The following is an 18,932-nucleotide window of genomic DNA, read 5'->3' as shown; positions in this document are numbered from 1 at the left end:
ATCAGGAAAATATTTTTGAAAGTATATGTTTGGAGTGTAGATTTATATGAAAGAGAAACTTGGATGATTGGAGTACCTGAGACGAAAGATTAGAAGCTTTTGAAATGTGATGCTATAGGAGAATTTTAAAAATCAGATTGTGGATAAAGTGAAAAATGAAGAGATTTTGCAGTAAATTGATGAAAAAAGAAGCATTTGGAAAAATATAGTTAAAAGAAGAGACATACTTACAGGACACATTAAGGTATCCTGGAATAGTCGCTTTAATATTGGAGGGACAGGTAGAAGGAAAAAATTATGCAGGCAGGCAATGTTTGGAGTATGTAAAACAAATTGTTGATGTAGGATGTAGGGGGTATACCAAAATGAAACAACTAGCACTAAATAGGGAATCTGGAAGAGGTGCCATTAATGCCTTTTTTACAGAAAAAAATCACATTTCAACTGAATTTTTTATTCAAACAAGAACAGTTGAAGTCTCAGTGTGATGATTTTTTATATTAATAAATGCACATCATATAATCTTATATGAATGCACATCATGGTTGTCAAATGCAAGATTCCATTTCTTTTATTTTTATTTTGATTATAGAATAATATTAAAGTTTTAAGAATTCTTCTTATTTTGTGCTTATTTTATATAATTTTTGTGTTTACCTTGAACTCATTTCAACTTTATTTTGGAAATATTTTTCAAAAAATTTAGAAGCATTTTAAGCAGTAGTTTACCTTATTATTTACCCAATTATTCTCAGCAAGTGGGTGATGCACACATACAGAGGTGGGTGTCCACTTGGTACTTAAGTTTAGTACAGGCAGATTAGGCAAAGTATTATTTAACAGTCACATTATCTGATGTAACTTTTATTTGTGTGATCTCTGCAGCTTTAAAAGAAAGTTATTACACAGTAGTAATTTAGAAATTTCTGTTTGGATTCTTAAATCTTTATCACATAAATTTTGAAGATTTAAAAATCCAAAGATGTATGACTGTTATAAAAAGAAGTTATTTTTTAAAAATAATAATCATTTATTACATAGCATTGCAAAACAAATTATTAAAAGAATCCAAGTATTTTTGAGGACCCAACAATTACTTTAAAGTGTAAAATTCCTCATTATTATTATTATTACACTAAAATTATCCTTTATGGTATACATTTTTTTTATTAATTCCGAGAGTTAAGTAAGATATCTCTTTTATTCCTGTACTAATTTTAGTCCTATTATGGTATTCACCACATTTATGTTTACTATAAGGCTCAAATTTACTACTAGAATAAGGGGTCTCTACTACTTCATCAGTGTAGTAAACAAAAAAACAAAAAAAACAAACAAAAAACCACTCAATATAAAACAAAACACAAATGTTAATGTAGTGACTTTCAGCTAAAAAAATACAAAACAAACAATTTTAAAAATAACAATTTTTACTACATAAGAATAAAAAAAATATAATTTTGATCTTCAACATAACCACCTAGGAGATATTTTAATTAAGTATCTTTACTAAAACTTTACCCATTAAAAATGAATGAAATGATTAGAAAAAAATTGTACAATTTCATTCAATATATAGTTTTAACCTAATTTTTCAAATAATACAATTATTTTAGAGATCACAAATCAACACATTTTTCATAATTATTTACTCAGAAACCAAAAAGTGACCATCTATTAGGCTTTATTTTCTTTAAATCTAGATAGATGAAAGAAATGAATACAGTACCCAAAACACTAAACGAAGGAATATTTGTGGTATAGAGTTGGTAGAACCATCCTAATATATCCAATACAAAATTCAACCTGCTGAATAATTTGTTGATAACCTGGCCCAGGCAATGGTACAAATAAACACAGATGTGTAAATGTTCACAGTTGTAACAATAAAAAAATTGATGGTAACAAAAAATGTATAAAATCTACTTTATACTGGTAACATGAACTTCATTTTCAATAATGATTTTGACTGAAAATACATAAGCAAAACAGGTGGCCTGACTGAAAATGCTGGAGGAGTAAAACTTACTATTTACCCCAGAAACATGATAATAGCAACAACATTTATTAATATTATTATTACAGTTTTATCAAGAAACCTCCTGGTGAATAAGACAAGTCTTGTCTAAATATTTTATTATTTTACTACATCCTGGGCTAGATTCATATTAGTGAAGAAAAAAAAACAGTTCCAGAAAAAGAAAGATTATTGGCAAAAATGGTAAATAAAAAATTCTCAAATCTAAACCTAGATGCACATTTTAATTGCTACTTATTTCTATCAAATCTGAATCATAATCAGCAGAAACCAAAGAATTCATAAAGGAATATATATATAAATACACATAAAAAAAATAAATACAAGACAGGAAAACAAAGTGAAACAAACAATATTTATGAGCACTACAAAAAAAATTTTCTATTTGTGTTTATAAAATACCAAAAACAAATTACATAATTACAATTTTTTTCTTTTATTTAGTTGTTAGTTACAAAAAGCCTAGAGTTTGTTAAAATCATCCTAACAATTTTTCTTATGTACGTGGTGAAGTGACAAGTCCCAAAGGTGAAACCTAACTCCATTAGTAAAAATATGCTATGAACTTTATTTTACGTGTAAAGTCTGGGACCAAACAAGGGCCTGGGCCCCACCTATCTGTTGTTTATCGTGTTCCAGGCTTCTCACTGCATGGAAAAATGGCACATGGCACATGCCATTTTGCTCTCCCTAAGATTTGGAGGGAACCCAAAGATCACTCTTCTGATTATTATTTCTGCTTAACATTTAAGGGATTACGTCAAAATCAAAACACACAGTGGTGTACTCTAACTTGCAATCTGCAATGAGACAAGCCTTCCACACTGCAAAGAATTGCCCATAGCAAAGCCTCCAGAACATGTGACATTAGAAGAAGAAAGCTCAGAGTCTGACGGAAGTAAGGAAAAAAGAAACAGATTCTTGTGATACAGCTTTTGAAAGCATTTTCAGCTTTTGAGCAGTTCATCTGAGCCTCATTTACTAACTCAAGAAAATCTTGAGTTAACTTTAAATCTCATATGAGATTTAAAGTTATCCAAAAACCAGTCTGAAATGCTTGCTTCCTGGTTAAAAGGATGGATTAATCTTAATAAAAGAATTTTAAAAATTTCACATCCTTTTTGGCTAAACCGACAATTTTAAATTTATTTTTCTTTAAGGTTACTTTTTACTATCATATACATTTATTTATATTTACTTATTAATTCCCCAGCACATGACTGCACAACAATTAAAAGAGTCCATCTAAAATTAGATTCTACTGGTTTTAACAGATAGTTTTTGAACATTTTTTTCTTTTTGAATCTACTTAAACATGTATTAATTTTACTGCTAAATTATGCTGTCATTTGGTAAAATATATCCTTAACATCCCTGTTCAACTGTGAAATACAGACTCACTATATTCCTGGACTAGAATTTTTAAACAGTTTGCTATAAAATGGTTAAAGATAAGTTATATCCCAATAGTCATAGGACACTACAGGATTTACAGATCATGGTCAATGTTCAGATGGTATTCCATATCATGTCCTGAAACAACATCTGTGAACATGTTATGTCAAATGTTAAGAAAATGGAAGATAATTTATCAACTTTTGCAACAGTAATTTTAAATTGGAGCTTAGTATCTACTTGAGTACTAGGTATTTGAAACACTCTGAACAAATGTTGAAGCTACACAAATACAAATCAACAACTCGAAGTTATAAGTAACATTTTTTTAACAATTTTGATTTTACATTATCATCGAAAGATAATAATAAAATTATAAATTACTGTTTGCTTTCTAAAGTTATCAATAGTATTAAATTTTTAAAACAATACAATATTTACAATAATAAAAAGAAACAAGAATATTGACAAAACAAGTTCCATTTTTTCCTAATGTAGAAAACCTCCAGCTCATTTTATAAATACGGTTAAAACAACTGATTGAGATTTGACTAAGACAACAATTGCTATGTTTATTACAACTGAACATTTAATAAACTAGTAAACAGATCACCAGAATCAAAAAATATCTATTTTATACACAACTCAAGTTAAAAAGAATAACCTATAGTACTATTAAAAATACTTAAAAGACTAACCTAATTCGGTAAGCTGATTCAGATTGAAATGATTTACTGGACTGATGAGAACTTGAAAGAGATGCTTGTCTTGCAGCTGAAGTTGACTTCTGTAATCGTTCTCTTCGCTTGACACGAAGGAGTTCTGTTGTTGTAGGTAGACTAAGTTCTGCATATCGTTCCAACTTACGTTTTGTGCCTGGCACAATAGGTAATCTCTTGGCATCAGCCACCTACAACCATAAATAATTTAACATGCCAAAAAGGGAAAAAAGGAAATGCATTGATAATTTAGTTCAGTTTTTCAGTACAAAATAACAATTTTTCTATTCCACATTTTGATTTTTGAAATGAAATATTTAACTACAAACACATGGCAAAGACCATAAAAAATTTTAATTTAAATGAGATCATTTAAAATGGCTATTTTATTTTACTTTTATTTAAAATAGGGTTAGACCTATAAAACTACTGTTTTTATGGGGGGAAAAACAGTTAGTAAAAAATTAAAAAAAAGCTAGAAACCTGGATCTTGATAAAAATAAGAAAAGAATGCAGAAAAACCACAAAAATAAGTACTATAAATGTGAGGTTCATTCTCTGGAATGCAAAAATATGTATTTGGATATCAGAATATAATGCTAAAATACACTACTACAATGTAACAAATACCAACAAAAAAAAATCTTCAAATTGTCTACATTGACAATGTAATTCTTTATTTAAACAGAATCTACTTACAAACTAGGATTCAGAACTAATATACTTCTTTACAAATCATCAAAAAAAAAAAAAAAAAAAAAAAAAAAACATCTAGCACACATTTAAAAAACATCCTTTTTTTCTCAAGTTGGTTTAAACAGGTGAGAAGCATATTCTCATTCCTGTTGAGGGGCAAGCTTACATTTTCACAATCAGATCATATTGGTACTGTGCAAGCTACATGATACTAGAATGACTGTTAAAGAAACTTAAGAATTCTAAATTAAACAGAACAAAATCTATACATACTTCAAAAGAACAGCCATTTGAAAGTCTACAAACTTCAATATAATACCAGTGCTAATAACATATTTACATTGACAAACAAATAACATATTTACATAAAATATTCAACAGCAGCACATAAACCTCTTTCCTTGCTGTGCACAGCAGTACCAACCATGCTTATTTGATACTCCTTATTTTACAATACTTCTTTCTCATTCATAATTTTTATCAATTTCACTATTTTAGCACACACTGATCTAATTGTATGAGAAATTAAACCATGAAGATATATTTTTAATTTTTACAAAAAGTATACATATGTTATAATTTGAATTAATTTTTTTTCTGTAGGGATCTTTTAGCTAACCATAAAAAAGTAAAAAAAAAAAACATGAAAATAAAAAATTGCCAAATTCACAGAACAGCAAAATGTTAAAATAATTAATAAATATTGCAAAAAAAAATTAGGTTTGGCACACTTAGATGACAAAAACTGATAACAGTAATTTTTTTAAATTACATGATTAAATCAAAAATTTTATTTTCTGCTGGATGACCTAGACATAAAGATCAAGCCTTTTCATATTTCACTAAAAAATAATGTCATTAATGGGATAATGTTTTGTGATGCGATATGGATGATTAAACCATTTTGGACTGCAGAATATCTAACAATAGTGTGTATGTGTATGTGTATGTATATGTATATGTATATATATATATATATATATATATATGTGTGTGTGTGCGTGCGTGCGTGCGTGCGTGCGTGCATGCGTGTGTGTGTGTGTGTGTGTGTGTGTGTGTGTGTGTGTGTGTGTGTGTGTGTGTGTGTGTGTGTGTGTGTGTGTGTGTGTGTGTGTGTGTGTGTGTGTGTGTGTATTTTCCCAGGCATGCTTAATTTTTTTTATATACATGAACATTTCTAAAATAAAATAAGATGTTCTACAATAATATTTAAAAAATCCCTTTTAGCACACTGGAAGGCGAAGGTAGATTTCACTGGTGCTAAGTAGGGGATAAAAAAAATTATTTCCACTTTAAAGTTAAGAAAAACTTCAAATTTACTCAATATGACAATGGCTGCATGTGAAAAAAGTTTCACGTGTTTATACTGCAAGCCCCATCTTCTTGCAATTCTAGTAACATTTTGTTCATGCCTTGCCGTAAGGGTTGGTCATATCAATAATTGTTTCAGACAAAAGTTTTATGTAATGTTTAGAGGACTAATTACCACTTTAAACAAATTCGATATTTTACTTAAGAAAGTTATAGCAATATTTTATTTTTTCAAAAAAGCCCCTTTTCCACCCCCATGGGCTGATTTTGCCCATTAACAAAGTTGACCGAGATTTTGGGTTGTTATATTTTATGTATAAATTAGAAAGTTATTGGCGCAAAATTACAACAGTTATTGTGTCTGCAAGAAAGTGAAATATAAATATATATATATATATATATATGTAACTCAAAATTTAAAGATAATAACCAAAACTTACAGGAGTTGAAAACTGCTCAAGAGCATCCAAAATTTTTCTAGCCGTTGTACTTAGTGCAGGTTCAGTGGGTGTATTCACATTAACAGGTCGAACAGTGATCCCAGATCGTCGAGGTGTTTGAGTAAACAATCCCGATGATGTGGAGTTATATGCTGAAGCACCTCCATACATAGTTCGACCCCTGTAGAATGGCGAAGATGTCACATTGGGACTTACCGAAATATGCGTTAACTAAAAATAAAAAATAGAGATGATGTTATTCAGCTTTATTAGAATTTTTTTACAGACATTAGTGAGTCACTACCTACACCAATTTATTATTATCTTTACATAACCATTTTACATTTTGTATACAGCAGATATAATAAATGTGCATCAACTCTCAACCAGAAATGCAACTGACCAATTATTTTAATTATTTTGATAATTCACACTATTGATTTTGTTTATTTATTCTTAATTGCTACAAAGAAAACTTTACTATGATAAACTTATTGTTAACAACTTAACGGAGGTTAGAGGTACATATGCTCAGTGTGTTAGATTACTAATATTGTGGTACAATTTTCTCAGTTACTATTTTGTAAAAGAGTCATAAAAAAAAATAATCATAAAATGAATGATTTTTTTTTTAAAGATCTGGAGTTTTAAAAGAAATTCTAACCAGTTTTACCTAAAATACATGTTTTTGAAATTTTGATTAGTCTTAACTTATTAATTAGCTTATAAATCACGAAGTGCATTACTGCAATAGATGAGATGATATTGAAGTTAGTCTGAACAAAATTTCAGATATCTCAAATTTTGATACCACTTTTGATAAAATTGTACCAAAAGGCAAAAACAACTGAAAAGGATTAATTTACAGAAAATTAAATGTTAAATTAACAACTCTGAAAATGAAAAGTAAAACTACTCACCACCTGTAACTACTGACAACCTGTACCATTATTCTGAATCATCTTAATTTTCTTCTTTTTCTTTAACCAGTAAGTTGGTTACCTTTTCACACTTCTTTTCTCTTTTCTGCTTTCTTTGTATACATCTTGCACTGCTTTATCCATCTTTCTAATATTCTTATATCATGAATATACTTTTTAAACCTTGAATAGTTTTATCGGAATTTTTACAACCTTTTTTTTTTGCTTGATGATATCACCACATATGCTTGAAAAGCTTGTGAGTGGGATATGAAAATGGAATTTTGTAGCATGTGAAAGATGCCAAGCCTGATCAGTATTTAAACCCAGAATATCTGGATGAAAAGCCAAGATGCTACCACTCTGCCACAGAGATTGGCATTTCCTTTAAAACTTTGACTTTGTTTATATTGCAATCATTGTATTGTCAAAACAGCATCCCAGACATCCATTTTTACTATATCATAACTAACAAAAATTGTTTTTGCAAGCTTCCCCAAACTGAAACTTTCTTTGGGATTCTGTCTTACCATGAAGACATTTTTTCAGCAAATGTTATGTGGTCTATGAAAACAAGTTTTATAAATTACAAAACCATTTTTGGCAGTGAATATTTGTGCTGATGTGGTTAATCTGTGACAAGGCTTAGATTGTATGGACACAAACTATCCTCTCCCTGGGAAAAATAAAGTATTCAGACTCATCATCAGTTAATATTTTATGTAGATAAATTGCTCAAACAGCTCTGTGCACATTTTAAGCATAGTCCAAATTATTTCTGATAACGAAACTATAATAATTTGTAGCTAGTTTATAACTGCTCCTGATAATTTACTACAGTCACCTAATGTTTATTGTGAAATGAAACTCCTAAACTAATTATCTCTTAACCACTCCAATAATACTTCACATTATAAGCATATAATATTATTACCTGTATATAATAAATACAACTAAAAAAACATTAAAATTCAATTTTCAAACTTGTACAATAGTTGCTTTTCAATTATAACTTTGACTCATTGTTTAGCTTAGAAATATGAATTGTCATATTTCAACATGCACAGTGATTAAAATAAGGTTGCAATAATAAATTTTATGCCAAATTAACCAGAAAATAATAAAGAAAAAAAAAGATTTTTGACCAAAAATTTAACTTTTTTACATCCACGCCCCCTTATCAAAACAAACTCCAAAAACCAAAAAATGATTTAAAAGCAGAGCTTCACAATGTTTACTCAACCAAAGCTCTTCAAGCCCATCTCCCTAATAATTCACACTATCATCAGTTATTGAAAACTTTTTGTCAAATACTTTATAGGAACTGAGAAGTAGTGCACATCTTCCCTTCCTACACTAAATGTTGATAAAGTTGAAAAAAATAATAATACAAATTTTTAGAACAATATGCATGAACAAAACTGGTTTAAAATTTTGAACTTGTATATGCAGCAATTCTGGAAAATTATCACAGTCACCATTCATGAGTTATCTGAGAAAACATGTTTCAGTTCAAATGTGCTGATTCTTGAGAGTAAGTTGGCATTATATATGTTCAAACTTGTTTGAACAAAATTTGCATTCACATAGCCAAAAAGGGGCGAGTTTTTTTACAGTTCAAAAATTACAAACAATTTTCTTCAACTTGTCATTAAATAGTGAAGAATCTCCAGTTTACTAAAATGAACCGATAATTCTAAAGTACACAACCCGCTGGCCTCCATGGCGCTTCATCTGCAAGTCCCAGGTTCAAATCCAAGTCAGACATAGCATTTTCACACGCTACAAAAATTTTCCTTCATCTTATCCGCACATGCAGGGTCTAGAAATGCCACTTCGTTATCAAGTTACGACTGGTGAAAGATTTTGCCATGATTCCTGGGTGAAGAGTGAAATAAAGCAATACTGTAATTCTAGGGACCCAAATTAAGGGGTAAGTTTGATGGTTTCTTATGGCTTTTGATCTGACAAATTGAATACAACAGGTTTAAGAACTGTACCTGCAGTGGATTTTGAGAAAACTGGGCTAGAATGCAAAAAATTGTGGTGTATACCACAATAAATTCATAAAATTTTTAAATAAAATCTTATAAGAATTTAATTGTGAACAAAATAATGTAAATAAACTCAACTACAAAACAAAAGCAAGTTACAAAAAATGAATTTTTTAACATCAAAATATCTGAAATGTGGCTGAAAAAATACATTAATTTTTAAACAGAAAGAATAGCTTTTTTAACATCCAAGAATATCTAGAGATTAAATCATTTAAGAATACTGTTGCCTGGAATCATGGCACAATCTTTCGCTATTATTTTGCTGTACTGTTATATTTAAATTCTATTAAAAACCACCTAGTACAGAATATTGAGATAAGAAATATCTTACCTTAATTTTTCATTAGAGTACTTTTACAGAATCCCACATCCTCAGTCATGATTGAAATAATTCAGTTACTGCATAATAAATAATTAAAAATAAAAATACTAAAATAATGAAAATTGTGCATTAATTTAAATGAGTGCTGCTATTTGTTGCAGTTTTTATAAACCTGTTCTGACTGCATAGCTGTTTTCTTGTGTTTTGTTTGTAAAGGATCAGCCGCACGCATATTCTCTTGTGATCTTGATTTTGTGCCAGACCGTTATTTATAAATAACGCTACACTTTTTACTGTTTTTTGAAAGTAAATTCTGCAGAAATGGGACAATCATCTATGTCTGAAACCTAGTGGTGAATTACCAGTGCACAGAAGTGTGGCAAACTCATACTGATCAATAGCAACTAAACTTAACGTGTCTAAAACTTGTGTTGAGAACAAAGTGAGATGTTTTAGGTTAGTTAGCACAACCACTGAAGATCCGCAAAGTGGCAGACTGCAAAACTCATCAGGATCGAAAGCTTTTAATTTTGATTTGTAAGAACCAACATTAAAAAATGCAAGTAAATACTTTAATAATATATACCACTATCTTGGTCACTAATAATCTGAAATACAACCACACATATTTTATGAAATTGTCAGCGTTCCACATAATTCAAATTTAATAGAAATTACAATTTTACATATTATCTGGCATTTGCAGGCATTTTTTGTTTTAAGTAAGAGCTTCCATGCCCTCATACAACTTGTATTTGGTCTCTACATCTGAAAGTTTTGAGTTAAGATCTGGTTCTTCCATAAATTGAAGCATTCAATTATAGAAATGTAATGAAAAAATAATTATGTGAGGTTTGCACAAAAAAGTGAATGTACTAACATAATTAGATGTACCACATTACAGTTAAGAGACTGTCATACCTACAGCGTCTCAAATTATTCTGACTCCCAACGTACTTCAAATTATTGATGAATATAAGAATTATTCTATGTTTTACAATTAGAATTGTTTCACAAAATAATTAGAATTTTTTGTCTGGAGGGCTATTAATTAAAATATGGTACCAGTATAGCTGTGCTAATGATATACATACACAACTCCAAATATGTATGCATATATAAACTATTACAAATACTTACAGAAATATGTTTGATTATATATAATTCACATAATATAATAGTAGTTCATTCTATATTATTTCACTGGTTAAAAGGACTAACCCTGCTAGATGTTGTAAAAGCTGTGGTATCAAATGATGGTCGTCTTCTGTGTAATGAGGTAAGATCAATTTTTGAGCTACTGCGACCAGGAAATAAAGACCTGTTGAGCCCTGAGGTTCCACTTCTACCACCTGTAAATTTTAAGGTGCCATCATAATCTTTCAACAAAATTATAATAAATATAATACAGAAAACAAAACAAAAATTATATTAGCAATGAGGTTTTCATAATATGAAATTATCATAATTAAAAACAAGATAATATTGTGTTTTATGAAACTACATAAACCATAATCTTTAATTACAAAAGACAACAAAAGTTACAAAACATGATAAAATAACATCTCCTTTAGCGAACAATCTAAAATGCATTAACTGATTAAAACATATTTTTAATATAATATTTATATTATATTTTTAATATACATTTTTTTTTTTCATACAAATTGACATTTCTTCTATAAGAATATTTATATATTTCAATTATTCAATATAAAAATAAAATTCTGAACAAACCTCAAGTATGATTAACAATGATTGTAATTAGAACTATTTTAAAATTGACATTCAACTGGGTAGGAAATTTTATTCACACCTTCATACACTCCAAGATATAGAACAATTTCTCTGAATGGGTCTACCTAGTGTCACCTCTGTAATGATTTAATTGAAATCACATAAATAATCGTATTTATATAGTATTTAATCGTATATAATCGTATTTAAAGTTTTGATATTGAAATAAACTAAAATTCAGAGGTATATTATCAAATTTTGTATGAAAACTGAAAACTATTAGTGAGACATAGTTGTTGAACGTACTACACCATTTAGGCGTTCCAAAAACATCAAAGTCTGAGTATTTTAATAGATTCAAATAAGCCAGATGTGAAGACAATCCCTGAAGTGGGCAATCAAAAAAAAATATGATGTGAATAGAATGCCAGATTTGGCCGATGTGAATTAAGTGTGCAATTAATATCAAATGAATTTTAAAGTTGAGAAATACTCAATACAGAAAAATTACAAGATTTTGTTCTAAGGAAAAGACCTGAATTCAGGCCTGAAAAGTAGACGATTCATCAATCAAGATGAATACACCAAGCCATGGTTGTCCCTATAAACAGAGAGCGTCAAGCCAAAGAGAAAAAAAAACCATCACCAAATTAGGCATTCTGATTCACCAAACAAACTGCTGTGATTTCTGACTGTTCACAAAATTAAAGATTGTATTAAAAGGACATACACACAGCTGATATTGGAACATATGATAAAATTACTGTAAGTGTTTCCAGATGGGAAGACTGTCTTTAAACCAATGAATAGATAAAAGCAGGAAATACATAAAAGCAACAATAAGCATTAGATTACTTTAGCTTTTAAACAATTCCAGCTTTACTTAATGAATTTTCATGCAAAAAAAACTTAACCTGCACTATAAAAAACAATGTTTTTAATGATTTTAAACTCTTCAACCTCCCAAAATTACAACCAACACTGAATTAATGCATGCCACAATTTTATTCACATCACAGTAACTCAGTGGTTTATCACAGTTATTGCCTCCACTACGGTTAGACTAATTAAACAATTTACTCAGGTTTGGTTTAAGTGACAAATTATTGAGAAATCTAATAAGAATGCAGTCAATTTAAAAAAAACTAATAAAAGAAAATGGCAAATAACTACAAAAAAAGGGAAATTTACTATAAGAGAATTTGTCAAGTAAATGATTGAGGAAAATCCTGAGAATTGCTCAACTTCGCAGCAAAACAAAGGACACTTATGTCTGCAGTTTAATTGAGCATCTGTAGAAACTCGGTTTAACCAAGCATCTAAAATAAACATAACTGTATAAGAAAAAGTTTTACTTAGTAGATAATACATATTGTTTTCATTTGCATAAGCAACCAAGCATTTACTCTTAATTGTGTTGTTTATCTAACATGGCAAAAATACATATTTAAATCTAAATAAAAGTAACTGAATAATATATTTGAATCAATGTACAACAGGGGTTATATCAGCAGTTTCAACATTATATTATTACTGTCTGTCTCGCTATCAATAAATATTGTGATGTGAGATTTTAAAATTTCTAGTTTTACTTTTTCTAATGTGGACAAACCACAGGAAAAATGTACCTTTACAATAAAAATATTTTAACACAAAGGAAAGAAACCTATTTTGTTAAAAATAATAAAAGTTACAAATAAACTATATAGAAACCATAAAGTCTAAGTGCAATTTGGTATGTAACATGATGTACAAATCCATAATAAAAATTAAAATGGCTCTAACTTTCACATTTCTTTGGTTAGCTAAACTTCACACATGTAAAAAAAATTATCAGTACTAATTCAAAGATTTCACTTAAAATTATTGGTTTTTGTTTTACTGAATATATTTTTCAATAGTTACCACTAACATAGTTTACATCTAATCACTCTTTTACTTCCAGTTTTAGGGGTTTTTTTTCTGGGAAACATCAATATTAATATTAAAAAAGAGTATGTGAATTATTGTAAATTTAAAATGTTGGTTCAGATGGTCAAATATTAAAAATTAATTTCAAAATTCTAAAACACCATTGCCTAAATGTGTTTACCAGTAAAGTTCAGGTGTCTTGATTCACTTCTACGACTCTGAGACGTCTGAGCCTGTGGAACAAGAGATGAACAACCACTTGTTGATTCACTTGTTTCCGAACAGTCATCACCTACAATAAAATATATAAAATTATAATTGTCTTTTATGAAAAAAAGGTAATTCATTAATTAACTCAGTATTTATTGCTGAAAAAAAAACATATGTGTAACAATCTATTCTAGAACTCATCATACATTTCCCATACTAAATACAGCTGGAAAACATCCTGGAAGAAATTTGTTCAATTAAAAATGAATGGTTTTCTTTTAAAGTACCAGTTGTTAATATTTTTAAATAAAAACGAAGTACAAACCAAAATTCTTAAAGAAATGGGATCTAAATCTGTTCAGATCGACTTTGGCATTTTTCAAGTTATAGATTTTTACTAAAAATGAATAACACAAGAGCAGAGTTTTTATTTGACATAAATTCAACATAAAAATCCAACTAAATTGAATAGTTTTACTGTAAACCTCTGTACAAATAAGAATGCATGAAAAAAACAGAAAAGGCTGCAATTCTAATAAGATAAAACTTTACATTATAATTATCAAGCTATCACCTCATTTTCAGATTTTTTCTTTCTGATAGTTACTCACTAATGTTTTGTTAAATAAACAGGCAACAACATTTACTAATGCTATTCTCAAACAAGCAGGCGTACAAAGTACTCAGCTGTCAACAGCCTGATAAAAGTATATCTACACTGCCAATTTATTATCTGGCAGTATATTCACAATGTATTACAATTAATCTTGTTAGATGATTAAAATACAGAAATATAAGAACAATTGCTAACATTTACAGGAACCATAGAGCAACAGTAATAATTGAAGAACATAAGAAAGAAGCTGTAATAAAATATACAAAATAAATAACAAAAGTCTGACAAGGATGATCCCTATCCCAATTACTTTTTAATCTTTACATACAACTAGCAGTTAAAGAACAATTCAGATCCGGAGTAACAGTACAAGGTGAAAAGATAAAGATGCTACGATTTGCTGATGATATGTAATTCTAGCCGAGAGTAAAAAGGATTTAGAAGAAACAATGAATGGCATAGATGAAGTCCTACGTTAAGAACTATCGCATGAAGATAAACAAGAACAAAACAAAAGTAATGAAATGTATTAGAAATAACAAAGATGGACCTCTGAATGTGAAAATAGGAGGAGAAAAGATTATGGAGGTAGAAGAATTTTGTTATTTGGGAAGTAAAATTACTAAAGATGGATGAAGTAGGAGCGATATAACATGCTGAATAGTACAGGTGAAACGAGCCTTCAGTCAGAAATATAATTTGTTTACATCAGAAATTAATTTAAACGACAGGAAAACATTTTTGAAGGTATATGTTCGGAGCATAGCTTCACATGGAAGTGAAACTTGGATGATCGGAGTACCTGAGAAGAAAAGATTAGAAGCTTTTGAAATGTGGTGCTATAGGAGAATGTTAAAAATCAGATGGGTGGATAAAGTGACAAATGAAGAGGTTTTGTGGCAAATAGATGAAGATAGAAGCATTTTGAAAAATATATTTAAAAGAAGACAGACAAGCCACATATTAAGGCATTCTGGAATGGTCGCTTTAAGATTGGAGGGGCAGGTAGAAGGAAAAAATTGTGCAGAGAGGCAATGTTTGGAGTATGTAAAACAAATTGTTAGGGATGTAGGATGTAGGGGATATACCAAAATAAAATGACTAGCACTAGATAGTGAATCTTAGAGAGGTGCATCAAACCAGTCAAATGACCAAAGACAAAAAAAAAATTGGTAATTTTCTCATAGATAGAAGAGATACATAAATAAACCACTGTACCAATCTTTCAGGTTGAGAAAATATGATTAAATTGCTTTTTGTTTTATCCTTTCAGAACCAATAGTTTTTTAGTTATGATTTTTTCTGTAAACCCTTACAATCATAAAAATAAGTGTGCGCACCATAACATAAATGGCTGCCACAGGTAAACTGCTTAAATAAATTTTTTTTAAAATAATAAAGGTCCCGTGACATTAGAAAGGGGTGCTACAAATTCACTTTTGTAGCATAGCGGCTTCACCAATGATGGCAGTGATTTAATGTGAGAACCCAATTTGGTCTGCAGTTATATAGACAAGTGTCGGCTTGCTTGTGGAACATCAACATTACCATTGGTAGGTTTATTACTGCCAATGTTTGTAACTGGAAGGTGGTCGACTATAGCTCAGGGGATCATAAATTTATTGTGCATGAGATTGCTGGTGGTTTGAGCAAGTGCTACCAATGTAACATTCCGGTTCAGCAGGATCATTTTCTGCTGCACAGGTATATGCACTGGAAAAAATTTGTTCATTTTCTCTTGGCCAGACTTCAGGTTTTGGATAAGAGTCTGGATGTTCTAGATTTGGAAAACGTGGTAGGTTTGTCAGTGGTTTTTGTTGATGCCACCGAGTGTTCAGTTCCTCATAGTTCTGATCGAGAGAGGCTGGTTGCATGGAGAAGCAGGGAATTGCCTGTTATGAAACAGGTTGTCTGTCATTCACGAAGAGCATTTCAGCGTGAGAGTGATCCGGAATGGTGGGCGGTCCTTGTTGGCAAATAAACATCTTAGATTTCGATATTTTCATAAAGTTCGGACAACAAACAGGAATTCCTGGCATTCCTTTGTGCATAAGCAAGGGAACAAAGATCCCTGGAGGTTTGGGAATAGAGTCTTGGTACAGAAACGATGGAAGTTGTTCTTCTGCCCATTCTCTTAACCCGGCTCGGTGTAATTTCAGACATGTCTGAAATTTTGTACATACTACTTGACAATAAGCTGCCTGATGAAACTGAAGTAGGCGAGACTACATACCAACCGTGAGGTGTGTGGTTGCACAGTTTCGCAGGGTGCAGTCTCCTTGGAGATTACTGAGACTGAGTTGCATCGAGCTATCTGTAGTCTAGGTAGAGATATGGTTCCTGGCTTTGATGGGATAACATTTGCATGGTGGGGGTAAGTGTGAGAATTATCACACGGGTTTTTAATAAATTCTTATTTGGAGGGTACTTCCCGGTGTGCTAGAAGGAGATTGTTAAAGGTAGCAACAAGGATCCTGCTGTTAGTTTGTCATACAGGCCCTTGACATGATTGCCAGTTATTGGTAAGGTCTTTGAAAAGATTCTGTAGCTTTGTATAAATGAGTGATTCTGTATCTTCATATAAATCAAGCAGTTTACTAATGGATAATCAGTACGGGTTTCCCCCCCTTTCTGGGACAAGGACACCATACTTCATGTGATGAGTGTGGTAACCTCCAATTGGGAGGAATATGTCCTGGGAATTTTCTTGGACATTCCTAGGGTGGCCTATGATGGCCTTCTGCTACATACCAATTACAGAAGAGAGATTGTACTGTGGGTGAGTTGCAGGTTATGTGAAGTTACTTCAGTCATCGGGATGTGCTGCTCTAAAAGGGTAGCCATGAAGTGGAGAAGACACACTGGCCAAGGGTTGTCCGCAGGGCGGTGTGTTGGGTCCCTTATTGTAGGTGGTGAAGTTTGATTCACTTCTGCAGCTGAGGTTGCCCAGTTTGTATCGCCACAACTGTTTAAGCTGATGGTGGTCTCCTGCTAGTCAAAGGAGGTTCACGGAGGGGAGTTGAATTCCGGCAACTCAAGCATATAGGATACTCAAGGTAAGTGGTCAACCTAAGATGACGTTTAGCCCAGAGAAGACCACGATGATGCTCCTGAAAGGCCATTTGGATGTGTGGCAGCAAGTCTGCTTATCAATGTCAGGCCAACATATTAGATATGTTCAGGTTCAAAAGTAGCTTGAGGTGCTCCTTGATGAAAAACCGCAGTTTTAGAAGCACCTTCAATACATCGCGAGAAAGGTATTTCTTCGGAATTAAACGTGTGATCAGTCCTGATTGGGGTCTTAATTTTAAGATTATGAGTATCTTATGTAAAGACATCTGCAAGGCAATCATGCTACATGCGGCACCTTTTTAGGTGCCAAAATTTAAAAACTATCGGGATATTTTGTTATGGGCTCAACACCTTATATTGCTAACAGTAACAGGTGGTTACCGCACAATTTCACAGGAGGCGGTCTTGGTGATCGCAGGCATGAAACCGATAGACTTGATTGCATCTGAGAGGTAACAGCTTTCTTAACAGCGTTCTTAGAAAGTAATTCAATCTTGTACAAGACTTGGCTAGATGAGTTTTGTTTTCAGTTTATGTTGGTTAGTAGGACATCAATGAGAATTTCGCTTGTGGCATTCCCATTGGTGGCATCCTGGCTGAGGCTTGACTGAAAGATCTCATTGCTGAGGTAGTGAAGATGACCTCCAGTAAAGCCCAAAGGGCTGGGTACGAAGTGGGTGGTGTGGCGACAAAAACCGTCACATGGAGGGTGTCTTCCCCTATAGGGTCAGGATGATGCCAATTTATCATCTCAGATAAACCAGTTAAAATAACAATGACCAAAAAATTACCAATGTTTAGATTAATAATTTAAGAAATCACAATTCAACAGCCTAACTGAACAAAAAAATAATAAAATAAAGTATCATTACTGAAAAAAAAATTAAAAATTAACATAAAAATTTCACACTTGAGATATTTACCATTTAATTTATCAGCAGTAGTCACACTAGTAGCAGCAGAGGATCGCTGTGCTGCAACAGAACTTAATTTATTTTCTAATTTTAGTTGTGGTGGTTCACCAGCACCGACTAACGTTGGCGTAAAATTATTTTTCTGATTCAACTGACAGAGCCCACTAGGCCCTGCAATAGCTGTGTCATTAGGAATCGTAGCAGGTCCTATGGGGCTTATTTCTTCTTCTGAAAAGAGAATTTAAAGAATAAATTTTATATGTGTGTGTACACACACACTGGTTGAGTTTATACATGTGTGTATATTATATACACAAAAAGTAAAGAGATTAAAAGATATCCAAGATATAATATATGGGTATAACAAAATATACAACAAACTTATTAAAAAATGTTTGATATAGAGAATCTTATAATTTGGCAATTAAATCTAATAATTGTAAAATAAGTTAATTAAAAAACTAATAGCAATAACAAGGATAAATACACTAAATATTTAAGTAAAATAAAACAACCAATTTAACATCTATATTGGGAAACCAGATCACTTAAATAAGATATTAAGAACATACAT

The 18,932-nt window shown here is 31.0% G+C and overlaps 1 protein-coding gene across 2 annotated transcripts in view; it reads right to left on the bottom strand.

Moving 5' to 3' along the window:
- The window catches only part of Nup153 (nucleoporin 153), a 58,423-nt gene that overhangs the window by 22,277 nt on the left and 17,214 nt on the right, over positions 1-18,932 (bottom strand). For both annotated transcript variants that reach the window (XM_075372736.1, XM_075372737.1), the window contains exons 3-7: positions 18,368-18,586; positions 13,728-13,838; positions 11,120-11,250; positions 6,600-6,830; positions 4,132-4,343 (exon numbers count right to left, since the gene is read on the bottom strand). In XM_075372736.1, the coding sequence (XP_075228851.1) occupies positions 4,132-4,343; positions 6,600-6,830; positions 11,120-11,250; positions 13,728-13,838; positions 18,368-18,586 (904 nt within the window). The remainder of the gene's footprint in view (positions 1-4,131; positions 4,344-6,599; positions 6,831-11,119; positions 11,251-13,727; positions 13,839-18,367; positions 18,587-18,932) is intronic.

Source organism: Lycorma delicatula, chromosome 8 (genome assembly GCF_047948215.1).
Source record: "Lycorma delicatula isolate Av1 chromosome 8, ASM4794821v1, whole genome shotgun sequence".
Taxonomy (NCBI): domain Eukaryota; kingdom Metazoa; phylum Arthropoda; class Insecta; order Hemiptera; family Fulgoridae; genus Lycorma; species Lycorma delicatula.
This window is presented reverse-complemented; position numbering and strand designations above follow the sequence as displayed.